This window comes from Petaurus breviceps, unplaced genomic scaffold, assembly GCF_028583685.1.
Source record: "Petaurus breviceps papuanus isolate PSGF00001 unplaced genomic scaffold, PetGlider_PUasm1.0 454, whole genome shotgun sequence".
Lineage (NCBI taxonomy): Eukaryota > Metazoa > Chordata > Mammalia > Diprotodontia > Petauridae > Petaurus > Petaurus breviceps.
The window spans coordinates 2,513,880-2,526,378 of NW_027186342.1; the positions used below are offsets into that span (position 1 = coordinate 2,513,880).

Sequence of the window (12,499 nt, forward strand, 5' to 3'; positions counted from 1 at the left end):
TGTGTGTGTGTGTGTGTGTGTGTGTGTGTGTGTGTGTTGGGGGGGGGCGTTTCCCTTGGATCCCACCAATGGATGCTGTGAAGGGACTGGAACCTTAGTGGGTATCCCTCTAGTTTTCTTTGGGAAGAAGTGAGGAAGATAGGAAGGAGGGAGTCCTCTTCATTTTCCCCTTGTATTTGTTTGTGAATTTACAATCTTTCCCATCAGTTTATTCTGCACATCTTTTAAAATTAAGCACCCACCCTCATTTGTCCTACAAATCCCCCCCTTTAATAAAAGTATATAAAGGAGGAAGAATATGACCTTTAGAGCCCACTCTCCCCCAGTCTTCCTTCCCTCCTTTCCCCAATTTCTCCTTCTTGCTCATCCAGCTCGGTCGACTCTGGGGAGTGGGAGATAGGTGAGGGTGGGGTGGGGGGCTGGGGGATGCTCCCTCTTGGAGAGAACTGGGTAAACATGGCGACAGCGGCTCCCATTTGCACACGCTACACAAATGCATCGCATTCCCGGTTGTTTGCAGAAAATTTACAGCTGAGTAATAAAAGTTTACGATCGACTCACAAGTTGGATTGGCCACAAGAAGTCATGTGGATTCCATCCATGAACGTGAACTTTTTATTGTGGTTTGTCCGTACGGAGAGCTCCGCAGAAGAGTCCTCCCTTTAAGAGCCTAACCATTGCCAGTGAAACCAGAACTGGGCGCTCCCCCTTATTAATAGTATTTCTTTTATTAGGCTGATTATTCATTATTTTCTCCCCTCCCCCCTTTTTTCCTCCCAGGTGGAGTTGCCAGAAGCTGGGGGCATCTGGGGAGGGGCGTAGGGTCGGGTGGTGTGTGTGGGGGAGAGGCAAGAGCTGCCGGTACCTCTCTGCCCCCCTCTCTGCACCCCCTTCCCCCCAGGGGCATGGAGAAGCCAGGTTGAGAAGGAGTTGCAAACTGAAAAATACTAATGCCTCTGCCCCCTCCCCTCTCTTCCTGGCAACTCTCTCTGATTTTATTCGGCTCCTTTTTATTATTATTATTATTAGGATTTTTTTTTTTAATATTCTCGGGAGCTGAGACAGACTCTCAGCAGCGGCACAGAATGAGAGGGAAGACGAGAAAGAGAGAGAGGGAGAGAGAGAGGCAGAGAGAGAGGGAGAGAGAGAAAGGGAGAGTGGCAGCAACGCTGGGTAAGTGTTTCCTTATTGGTTCAAATGTGTAACTAATGATCCGTAGCTGGGTGACTGTTTAAGGATGAGGATATCACTAGATTCTCTTGACTAAAGAGGAACAGGAGGCTGGTTGGTTTGTTGGATAGCAGTGGGGAGGGAAAGTGTGTGGGAGAGAGGAGAAAGGGAAAGGTGGGGAGGAGGGAGGGAGAGAGGAAGGAGGGAGGGAGAGGGGGAGGTAAGAGGGGGAGAGAGGGAGGGAGAGAGAGAGAGAGAGAGAGAGAGAGAGAGAGAGAGAGAGGAAATGGGGTTAAATTAGAGTTATGGGTGGGGAGGGGAAAGTATGCATTGTGATGTCACCATCTCCGCTGAGATCTGATGTGTTGAAGAGATAAGGAGATGAAGGTCCGCGTTATAGTGAGGTGGGAGCCGTCGCGGCCTATACCCCTGGTTTTGAATACTGTCTGCTCATATACTTGTGCTTCATGCAATGGAACTAGACAGAAAAGGGTAATAGAGACTCAAACTCCAGAGCGAGGCGGGGAGGGGGGAATATTAATTTATTAAGAAATAAACAAGCAAGCAAGCCAAACCCTCCTCCCAAAAACCCCAAACAAACTTTTCAGCGCCCCCCTCAGTTAAGTGAGCAGCCTGGAGAGGATGCACATGCGCAGTGAGGGGCTCGGCTCTCCTCCCAAGCAGGAAGCGAAATGCACAGAGCTGGCTGGTCCAAGTTAATTGGCAATTAGGGGGGAGACTGGTGGCTGGGTGCAAGTCAGCTGATGGGGGAGCTTCTTCCAACCCTCTCTCCCCACCCCCTCTCCCCTGTGAACGGAGAGTCTAGGGAGGGGGAAGGAGAGGGGGAGAAAAGATAGGGTCTGTAGGGGGAGGGGACTCCATTCGATTCAGGCGGGGGTAGCATTGGATGGAAACAAAAATCATGAAATTAAATGAAAAGCCATTATCCCCATCGGAAAACTTTAGTAGTCCACCCCCCCCCTTTCCCTCCTTCCCCAATAATCAAATGATCTCCCCCGTTCCTCCGGGCGAAAACTGATCGTTTTATGGATGCACAGGAGAAAATCCTGCTGCGTTGGCTCCCAGAGAGGGCAGAGGGCCGGAGAGTGTAACAGAAAGCTTCCCAGCGCCCCGGGGAGTCTCTCTGTTCGAACATGTCTCTCTGTTCGGGGCTGGCCTGGGCCGGCCCGAGCTAGGGTGAGAGGCCTGGCCCTGGAGGGCTCAGGGGCCTTGGAATAGTGTTGGAGCTTTCTTCCAGTGGGGATTTAAGGGGTATTTAATGTGGACATCTGTGATTCTGTAGCTGTCGGGTCTTTCAGTCAGAAAGTCCAAGGTAGTGTTGTTGTCTCTGTTTTCTAACTCGGATGTTTGAGGCCTCCTGAAAGGGGACAGGCAGGCTGGTTGGCTGGAGGGGCTCAGGGAATTGGGGAGGGGACTTGCCAAGCCAGCCAGAGGTACTTTGAATACTGGTAATAATTGGTGCTAATGGTGTGTTGTATAGTCTTTAACCTAACACATATGGTTTCATAACACAGAGGCTTAATTTCTTCCAAATGTCCATTCCCATGAATGTGTTGAGATATGATATATGACATCCCCCCCCCCCCATGTTCTAAAGCTTGTGGATTGGCAAAACTGGAACATTACTATACACTGGTGTGCTTATGGTTATGTGTGTGCCCATAAAAGCACTTGACCCCAAAGTTTTACTATTGGGGGACCTCTGACTTAACTATTGGAGGATTTCTGAAGAGTCACTAAGACCTGGCAGATTGGCACAGTCATAGGTCTACTTCAATTCCAAGGATTCCTTCCTTACAGCCCCCCCCCCCAACCTCAGCCTTTCACCCCATGCATCCTCTCCCCAGAACCTGTTCTGGGGTTTATGCCTTCAGAATGGGGTGGGCGGAGGTGTGGCCCAGCTCTTGGTCTCTTTCTTGTTCCTTTACCTAGTGGTTGGTCTAATCTGAGCCAAGGGGAGAAGGCCCAGAGGAGAAAAAAAGGTCCCCTTTTTAGGATAAAAATTTAAAATATGAATGCAATTTAGTCTAATTCAATTTAAGTCATTTCTGTTTGTCCTTGTTCTTGAAACTCCTTCCCCCAATCCTAAGTGATCCCTTTCCCTCCCATCCACCCCCCCAAAAAATATTCTCCATTCTGCACTAGACATAAAGGCCTTTATGGTGGTCTCTGGGGGGAAGAAATGGGATTTTCTCTCTTCCCCCTTCTCCCCTCCCCATAGGATTTGTGTGTCAGCAGAGGCGTCAGGGCTGAGGGGCTAATTTCGCGTTTCTTGTTTACGAGCTAGAAAAAGACTAAGCTCTTTCCAAATGGGCCCGAGGCCGCAGCTCTGCTCCCTTCCCGGGCTCTTTCGGACAGATTCAGGGTAAGAGAAGCTGGCCGCGCCCTGGGGACTCAGGCCGCGCCTTCTATTCCCTGCCCCCCCCCCTCTCGCTCCCCAAAGCCTTGGAGTCTTGGGGCTAGGGCTACAGGCTGGCAGACGATGGGGACCTGGAAAGGCCAGCTGTGGTGGACAGAAAATGGGACTTTTTAAAGGATTAAAATGGGAGCCGCGTTCCGGTGAGGTCTCTGTTTTTCGCTTTCGTTTGTAATTATTTGTAGGTGTTCCACACTGAGGGAACTCTCAGCTGATGTCTTGTGAGACACGGGGATCACTACCTCCCTTTGTCTGGTTGAGAAGCAGTGTCTTCTCAAAACAGTGTGACCCTTTTGGACCTGAGGTCCATTAGGTGAAATGGGAATTTACCTGGAAAATGAAAACAGAAAACTCCCACTTGGTGTGTGTGTGTGTGTCTGTGTGTGTATTTCATACCTTCTAGCTCTTGTGGACTGTATTTCCCTATCTTGCTATCTAGATGAATATGCTGAAGTTGTAGGTGTGTGCTTTTACAGAGGTGTCTTGGTTGGTGTCCTGACTGAGGGGCATAGAGAAGGGCAGAAGGGATGCCGAAAAGGCCTCGTGCATTTTTCCCTCGGTTGTCAGAATGATGCCGAAATTCTTTTTAAATCCATTGATTTTTTTTCTGTCCTTCCCTCCCTCGATCCCTCCTCTCCACCCTTTCGGAGTAGCTCTGTTCCCTGTTCCTCCCTCCCCCTCCCTATTTCGCAGCCATTCTGCAGACACCCCCCCCCCCAGCCCCCATCAGACTGGGTATGGGGAGGGAGGGAGGGAGCTGGGAAATTGAGGTAACTGCAGCGATTGTTCGGCGCTTGCTTTGGCCCCCTCTGAACTAGGGGGTATAAACTCGGGCCCAGCCGCCAACGAGAGAACGCCGCCACCGCTCTAGGCCTTTTTTCTAAAAGTCCTTCTTTGCTCTGCTTTTCTATTATCCTCCACCCTTTAGCACACAAACACTTAAATATCTGGGTCCTGTGGTTTAAAGTGTCCTTTGTCGCCATAAAAAAAAAAGCATATACAGAGCACCCGTACAACGCATATATGTGTTCATCCTGTCTTTTTGTATATACATACATAATATTGATGCAAAAAATATTAATTGGAGAATAGATTAACTGTAAATATATAAAATCAAAAGCTGCACAGATGATATCACACTGTGAGAGAAACACCTTTTGTATAAATGTATGTGTAGATCTGTACATATCTGTGTCTGTTTCGGAGAACACGGTGCGTTCTTTTGTAGGCATTCATATCTTTCGGTTCATTATAAAATATTTGTGCATGGTGATAGAAAAATATTACTAAAAGCAAGGCCTATCCTGGTATAGGCAGGTCTTTCAGGGACTACCATCATTCACTCCAATTTGTAAAACTTCTTTTTGGTGCAGAGCTGTGTAAAGAGAAGAATTTTTTTTTTCTACAAAGAGAATATTATAGTTATCCGTATTTGTGACTGGATATTATTTATATGTTGCTTTGTTCTGATCAGGGAGTATTATTATAAATAAGCACAAATATATACATACATACACACATATAGTGTGGATGCAGGTGTGCGTTTCTTCCAAGGATAATCATGAATTTTGATGTTTATATTCTTGTGTTTTTGTTTTGCATTATTTTCGTACCTTACATTTTGTATTTTTTATATATAACTTCTGCACAGATTTCTTGGCATATGGAGAGGTGCTCACATATATTATATAGATATGTGTTTATGTTACCAAACATATGCACACATAGAATAATACAGAGGTATGTCCAGATGTCCCATGCATATAGAAATACCTGGACAGGTTCTGCTTCTCCAAACATTTTCTAGATTATTTCCTGGCTCTGATATTATTTTCTGAGGAGAAACAGAATTAATTGGGGGGTACCCTCACTCCTGATAATCCCATTCTGTTGTGAACTTCTTTTTTCCTGGGTCGTTGTGCAAGCTGGTTCAGCGGACTAGCGCTGGAGCCGGGGAACCAGTTGGGCTAATATTCCAGCTGGATTGGGGGTCTCAGCCGTTCACACTTGGAGATCTCTGCTTCTTTGGAGGCTGGCAGTGGGGATGGTGGAAAGTGGCGCTGCTACTCGTGATGGTGTTGATGAGGGCAGTAAAGAATTCTCTGAATGGGACTTTAACTCTGGGGTATTTGGGCTCTTTGGCTACCGAGACAGTAGGCAATGCCTTTGAATGGAAGTTAGAATAGGCAAGAAAGGCCAGTGCATAAGGAGGTAGCCAGTTGGTGGAAGGAAAGGAAGACGATTCCCTCTCCCTCCAGATTTGCTGCAGCAATGGGGAGGATTAGAGAATTTATGGAGCTGGACTGAAAGGCAAATATCTTGTTACTGGTGTGGATACCATTTTAATCCTCCATAGAAGGCTGTGCCAGGGCCAGGGTGAGAGGGGAGAGGCCGGCTGCTAGGGACCTATCTTTCTCAAGAGACTACCAGAATCTCGGGATGAAAGAGAGTCGAGGGATCTTGGGCGGGGAGACCCTCTTTGGGACACTGAAAGGACCCTCTCTCTTCCTTGGGGCCTAACGGAGACTAGGGAGCTCGGGTAAATAGCAGAGGGGGAGAGAAAATTATACATTTCACTTTAAAAAAAAAATCATACAGGCCCAGTTTAGCTGAAGGGGAAGGATTTTTCTCCCTCAGCTTCCTGGGAAAATCCTGTTTCTCCCCCTGGGCTATCGTGTTGAGACACGTTTCAGGAGCTCCCTTCAGAGTCAGGAGTTTCCTCTACCTAGAGAGAGAACGAGACCTGACTGGTTTCCAGGCCTTGCTTCGCTGAGGAACTCAGGGGACCCTAGCTAAGAAAGCCTCCCCTCTCCATGGTCCCTAACCCAACCAGGGCCGCCACTGAAAGCTGCCTCACCTCCCCTGCTGTTGGCAGCCGCCCCGTTTTTATTGTGTCTGTGTTGTTTATTTGTTTGGTCTGCTGCCACCCTGTGTTAGAAACCCGCCAAACCAGCGGCTAGCTCGGGAGAACCTTTGTGTCGCAGTGACCCTCACCCCCGTCAGGGCCCAGGCTGGCCCAGTTCCTTCCTTGGAATGGGTGAGACCACTGGCGCCCTAAAAGCTGTAGCTGTTTATAGGATTGAGGGAATTATTGGGACACAATAAACCTCTGAGTGTACAGGAGCTGGATCGGGTAGGGAATAAAGCCTCTGCCAACCGCACCCCCCCATCCCCATTTTCTTTCCTCTTCCCTAGTAACGAACCCTGGAAAAGGATCGAATCAGTGAGAAAGTTTTATTTCTCTACCTCCCCCCCCCTCCCATTCCCTCATTACTTTTGGCAGGAATTTTCCCTGAGATGCAGGTTGTTGAGTTTTAAATCAGGGTAATGTCGGAGGATTCATAAAGCTAGATAAAGCGTATCGTTCTCCCCTCCCTCCCCTCTTTTCCCAGCCCCCCAAAATAGCAGTGAATTTAAGCAAATCCTACAAAATTAAATTGCCCCTTCGCTAAAGATCCTATAAATCTCCAATCTCGCCAGGTGTGGAGTCGGAGAGCCCGCTCCTCGCCTTTAATTTCGCTCCTAGCTATCAAATCTAAAAGAGTATCATCGAAGTAAGTAATATTCTCGTTTCTGGAATTAATTTCCCCCCTTCCCCATCTCTCTCCCCCTTTTGCCAGCGCAGATTAAATGGTTCTTTCAGGTCTGCAAACAATAAAGGATAAAATTATTTATAGGGAAATGAAGACGATGCTTCATTGTTGGCTTATCGTTCCAGAACATAATAACATTTTATTTTCAAGCAGCAAAACTTAGACCAAAGAAAAGAGAAGAGGGGAGAGGAGGAGGAGGAAGGGAGGGAACACACACACAAAACTCCCGCTGTATATAACTTTTACGACATTTACAATTTCCTCATGACAACTCACTGTGACGTCATAAACGCTGGGTTCTTGAATTTTACAATTCCCATAAACCCTCCCTGAAATGGGCACAGGCGACACTTGGATTCGAAAGAAGTCGTGAAAGTCACGGGGACAGAAGGAGAATATTGGGATGGGGGTGGGGTGTAGTAGTGACAGAGGGGAAGTTGGTAAAGAGCAGAATTAGAACTGCCTAGCTCCCCAATTTCTCTCCACATATGAGTAGCCTCTGTCGGACTTGGGTATGGAAATACTCAGTGATTTTCTCTTTCTCTGTGGCTAGGATGGAAAGGCCATTTCATTCTCCCTACCCTACATAGCAATTCCACTGCCTACGAGTTGTCCTCTGTCCCCAGAATGGGAAGCAGAGTCTCATTACAAGATTTCCTATTTGTAGATTCAATATATTGTGCCCCCCCCTCAAATTTAGATATATTGGGCAAAGAAGAGAGCAGGAAGCAGAACTATTGGGGGAAAGAGTGGTGGTTTTCAGGAGTTGGGAGTGTAAAGTATGTGTGTGAGAAGAAAGGGGTGAAGAGTCTCTGTTCTATTTTATTGTTCAACTTGAAGTCAGAGAAATAAAAACGTCCAAGAAAATAGGATTCTGGATTTTGGATTGGGGTGGGGATTTTGGAGCACTGGGAGGGGGGATCTGGACAGAGAGGAGCTTGGGGGGTGGGGGAACAGACAGAAGGGAAATTTTATATACTATGAGAGGTCCTTCATTAAACCATACCCTGTTTAATTGCAAATAAAGCAAAACCAGCTCCAAGACTGTTCTTCCCCCTCCCCTTTGCCCGAAATAAGGAGTAAATTAACGAGGGCCACAGAGGTGTTTCCCGATTTCCTGTGTATTCTGACAGGATCCAGAATCCAGCCTCTCCCTTTAGCCACTCTCCTACAAGTTCCAAAAAATCCTCATCTCACACATGGGTGAGATGAGGAATTGAAATGGATAATATCACTGAAGAAAAGGCTCCATTTCTAGGTTAGGGATGTCAAAGTTCGACCACTGTTTACCTTCTCATCTCAAACTGTGGGAAGAAAAAAGAGAATTAAAATTCCCCAAACTGGACATGGACGAGCGGGAGAGTTGGAATGCTCTCCTTTATTTCACCCCTCCAATCTAAAGCTCCTGACAACCCAATGAGTCGGGACCAGGACGCCAAGATCCCAATTTTGTCCCCTTCCTTTCAGATCCCTGATTCCCAGCTGAAGCCTCAAGATCGTTTCGATCTTTCTCTGAGCGCTCTGCCCGGATCAAAGGGATTTGTGTACAAAACTCAGGGTACTTCGGTAGGCCTTTTCCCCACCTCCTTTTTCTAAAATCACATCATATTCAAATCGAGTCAACTCCCCAAGAGCCAAGAATAACAGAGCCTTAAGCAAATAATGAAATGTTGAGATGGGCCTGAGCAGTTATTGATCCGGGTGTTCTCTAGAAGAGGGATTTCAGCTCAAACCCTGTGGCACAAAAATAGAACTGGCCCGTTGCTCCTGAAGCCTTAACGAGAGGGGGTTTTTGAAGTGGGGCTCAGCTCGCGGTTTAGGAGAGGGGCACCTTCTGTTTGGCATCAGGGATGAAAAGCAGAGAGGCTGACCCCCCCCCCTCCCCAGTGGCTGCAGCAAGTGTCGAGAGAGACACAATACAGTTTTGCAGAGGCTCTGAGGCTACGGCAGGAGGCCCTTGGAGGAGGGGAGAGTGTGTGTTCGTCTGTCTGTCTGCTTGTGCTTAGGGAATTCACAGTCGCAAAGATTATAACATAGTTTGGGCATGGAGGGAGGGAGGCTATAAATACAGACTCCAGAGTTTATCTTGAGAAGACTCTCGTCCCCTCCCCCCCCCCGAAAAAAAAAACCCTTAAGCCTGAGGACCCCTAGTCTCATAGCTCCTGTGTGTGGTGATGGTCCTATTGATTAAAAAGAGAAGCTGAAGCAAACGGATGGGGGGAACTAGGGAAGAGATACAGTTTGAACCTAGTTCGCTGCCTAGGAATTATCCCCTTTGGGGTGGGTGGATCTTCTGACCCCTAAAAGGCTTATGGTCGAGTCTCCAGCACCTTGTCCGAAGCAGATCTCAAGTTAAGGAGAAGCTCCGCTCTATTAACTACCTTTCTGTTGGGCAATTCCGGGCAGAGTTTGACTGAATTAGAGTGCGCCTGAAGGCAGCCACCGAAAGGCACCCCTAACCCCCAATAAGAGCCACATTTACCTATCTGAATAAAGTTCAGACTGGGAGACTTGCTCTCCAATCTCCAGGCCCAGCCGTCTGAAGTTAGCTTCTCTCCTGTAATTAGTGATCACAGAAAGCATGTGGTTTTGGGGGCTGAGGGTGGGGGGAAGTGAGAGATTTTCCTCTCTCTTTTCCCTTTTCTGGGTTTTTTGAACTCAGCTCATCAATCCGCTAATTACCGCGGGGAGAAGGAGCCAGCTTTGAATGTGTTCTACTCCGCACGTATTTCCCCTGTGAACGCCTATTTGGGAGAAGTAGGATTGAGGGGAGAACAAGGAGAAAGGGGATCCTTTCTGGTGAAGGTTATTTGATAATTTCTCCCAGTCTGGTTTGTAGCAACAAAGAGCAAATTCCCACCCCCACCATAGCCAATTCCAACACCCCCCCCTCCCCTGCCCACCCCTCTCTTTCCGGGACTTCTGCATATTTACAGAGCTGAGCTGCAGTTTTAATAAAACATCTGTTCTTGCTTCTGCTGATGAGTTTCCATAATTGTTTTCAGACAAATTTAACGGGGAAAAATAAATATGGAGAGAGAAAAAATCAAAATCCCAGCTCTCCCCCCATCGACAGGTTTTCTTTTGCCAGAAAATTAGAAATGGGATAGGAAAAAAGAAAAATCAGATTGGGGAGTACATCCACTCAGGCCAAACCCTCTCCGTCTCTCGGAGTGAATCCCTCCAGCAAAATTCAGTGGTGTAATTAGAGATGTAATTGGAAGTGGGAGACTCGGTCCCTCAGGAAGCCAAGGTGAGGGAGGTATGGGCTTTAAAATTAATATTCCTGAGAGTGTTACGTGGTTAGGAATTTATTTGTATTTATTTAAATTTTTCCTTCCTCTATCACCCTTCCAACATTTATGCCTCTCTCCACTCCCCCCCCCCACCCCCCAGCAGCTGCTTTCTGTTCATTATAAATCCACCAGACCTTTAAGTCTTTGCCCTCTGTTTAGGGATGTAATAAAACACTTAACTTTCCACGACTGAGACTTACATTCTTATCGCTCAGGTCTTCCACCCCTGCCGGCCAGCACCTAGGGCCCAAAGAGTCTTCTTTACTATGCAGGGATTCCCCCACACCCTCTTTAGACCTGGGTGAAGTCTAGAGTTGGGTGGGGTGGGGGCTGGGCATTCGGGCTGGGAGGTTCACCTCGGAACTCCCCCAGAAGCCCTTTCAAGGTTCGAGGATTTCCTCCCCCGCCCCCATCCATAAAAGGAGAAGATTTTTAAAAATACATAAAAAATCAGGACTCATTGAAAACGAAACCTCATTAAAACATCCAATCTTATATCATTCAATTTGTTGTACATTGCAACAATTTAATATCTTGAAGGAAATATCATTGACATGATTTATCTCTGTTAGCAATCACTCTCTTGAATGGGGAAGAATTTACTCTTTTCCGGCCACTTCTACTTGTTACACCGCTGTTCTTCAAGCAGAAGGGAGGGGGGACTCATCAAGTGTGGCCCTACATTCTGGGGGTTCGAAGGTCTGTCTCCTGCCTCATCATTAGTTCCCCCTCCTCCCCCCTCCTACCCTACAGGAGCCTGGAGACCCAGCCAGCTGTTGCAAACCACTGCTTAGGCATGCCATGAATTCGGGGGCAGCTGGATACTAGAGAAAGCAACACAATACACGCGTGTGTGCTGGTGTGTTATTAAAAATGAGATAACACGTGTCAAAATTTCTTTCTTAATTTATAATCCCTCCCCCACCCCCTCCTTTCTCCTCCACCTCTGTGGAGAGAAAGCATGAAGGCCACGAGGACATCCCCAAACAATTGAAGAGTTTCCTCCCTTCTAAATACTAGTCAATCGTCCGTCCCTACTATCTGAAATGGGAATGCATTTTTTTTTTAATAGGCAACCCAAGTTACTTCACAGGAAAACACTTCAATCTAATAACGAGGTACATATGTTAACTAACATGTTCTCTCCTTTAGCTACTACACAGTCTGCTTTTTTGGTTACAAACTTTATTTTTTCCCCCAGCGACACTCCAGGGAAACCTTAATGTTATAGAAGATGAATTAACGAGTTTTTTTTTTTTTTCCCAGTGTAGTCCCGTTTATGGCTTTATTGCTACCCATTGATTACTTCGCTTTGTTACACAGAAGGAAAAGATCATAAAATCCTTCGACATCCGGGTTCTTGTTATAGCCAAAAAGAGGGAGAAAAATATGGGCTTTTTTCCTCCAACCCACCCCCCGCTTCATCTCCCCCCCCCCCTTTGTCAAATCAAAGGATCTCTGGGTTATGTCGCCGACATTGAATTAAGTTTGACTTCAACAGAAGAGAAACCTCATCACGACACCTTCCGCTATGTACGTTCTCCCACTCCTGTTCCTTCTGAAGCCTTCGACTCCTTTCCTTTCCTTTCTCTGCCCAATGCACTAAGTTGAAAAGAAAATAGGGGGATAGATGAGGGATGAAGGTTGCTGAGAAGGTTCATGGGTCCAAGCGCCACGTTTTTCTGGGTTTGAGGGGGGCGGCATTTTCTATTGGATTGTGTTCCAAACCCTAGAAGTTTGGGTGCTTATCTACTGACAAGCAGCAGGTCCAGAGTGGGACTTAGAGCTTCAGGTTTGGGGACGGAGTGCCCTTAGCCCCAGCAGATCCTATATTCTCCAAGAACATTCCTCCTAGCTGATTTTCGGTGAGTTACCCCACCAGCCCCAACCCTCTCCATATCATAAATTCTCTCCAACATAAACAGAGTTGATGTCTCCAGAAAGCCCCTCAGAAAGAACTCTCTCTCTCATTCTCTCTCTCTCTCTCTCTCTCTCTCTCTCTC

General features: G+C 47.1%; 1 protein-coding gene and 2 long non-coding RNA genes across 7 annotated transcripts in view; 2 read left to right on the forward strand and 1 right to left on the reverse strand.

Annotated features, from left to right (window-relative positions):
- Positions 1-12,499, forward strand: part of LOC138171669 (uncharacterized) — a 201,875-nt gene that overhangs the window by 24,603 nt on the left and 164,773 nt on the right. The gene's annotated exons all lie outside the window — the stretch shown is intronic.
- HOXC4 (homeobox C4) overlaps positions 463-12,499 on the forward strand; it is a 43,622-nt gene continuing 31,585 nt past the window's right edge. For 3 of the 5 annotated variants that reach the window (XM_069101277.1, XM_069101278.1, XM_069101274.1), the window contains exon 1: positions 466-1,173. Coding sequence is in view for 2 of the 5 variants with exons in the window: in XM_069101269.1 (XP_068957370.1) it covers positions 951-1,173 (223 nt within the window). In the remaining 3 variants the exon portion in view is untranslated. Of the gene's footprint in view, positions 1,174-12,499 lie in introns of all 5 variants that reach the window. The other 2 variants (XM_069101269.1, XM_069101270.1) reach the window with 1 other exon arrangement.
- LOC138171668 (uncharacterized) lies at positions 8,333-10,794 on the reverse strand. The gene is made up of 3 exons (XR_011170935.1): positions 10,697-10,794; positions 9,683-9,757; positions 8,333-8,504 (listed from the first exon to the last, which is right to left on the reverse strand). It is a non-coding gene; the product is annotated as an uncharacterized lncRNA (long non-coding RNA).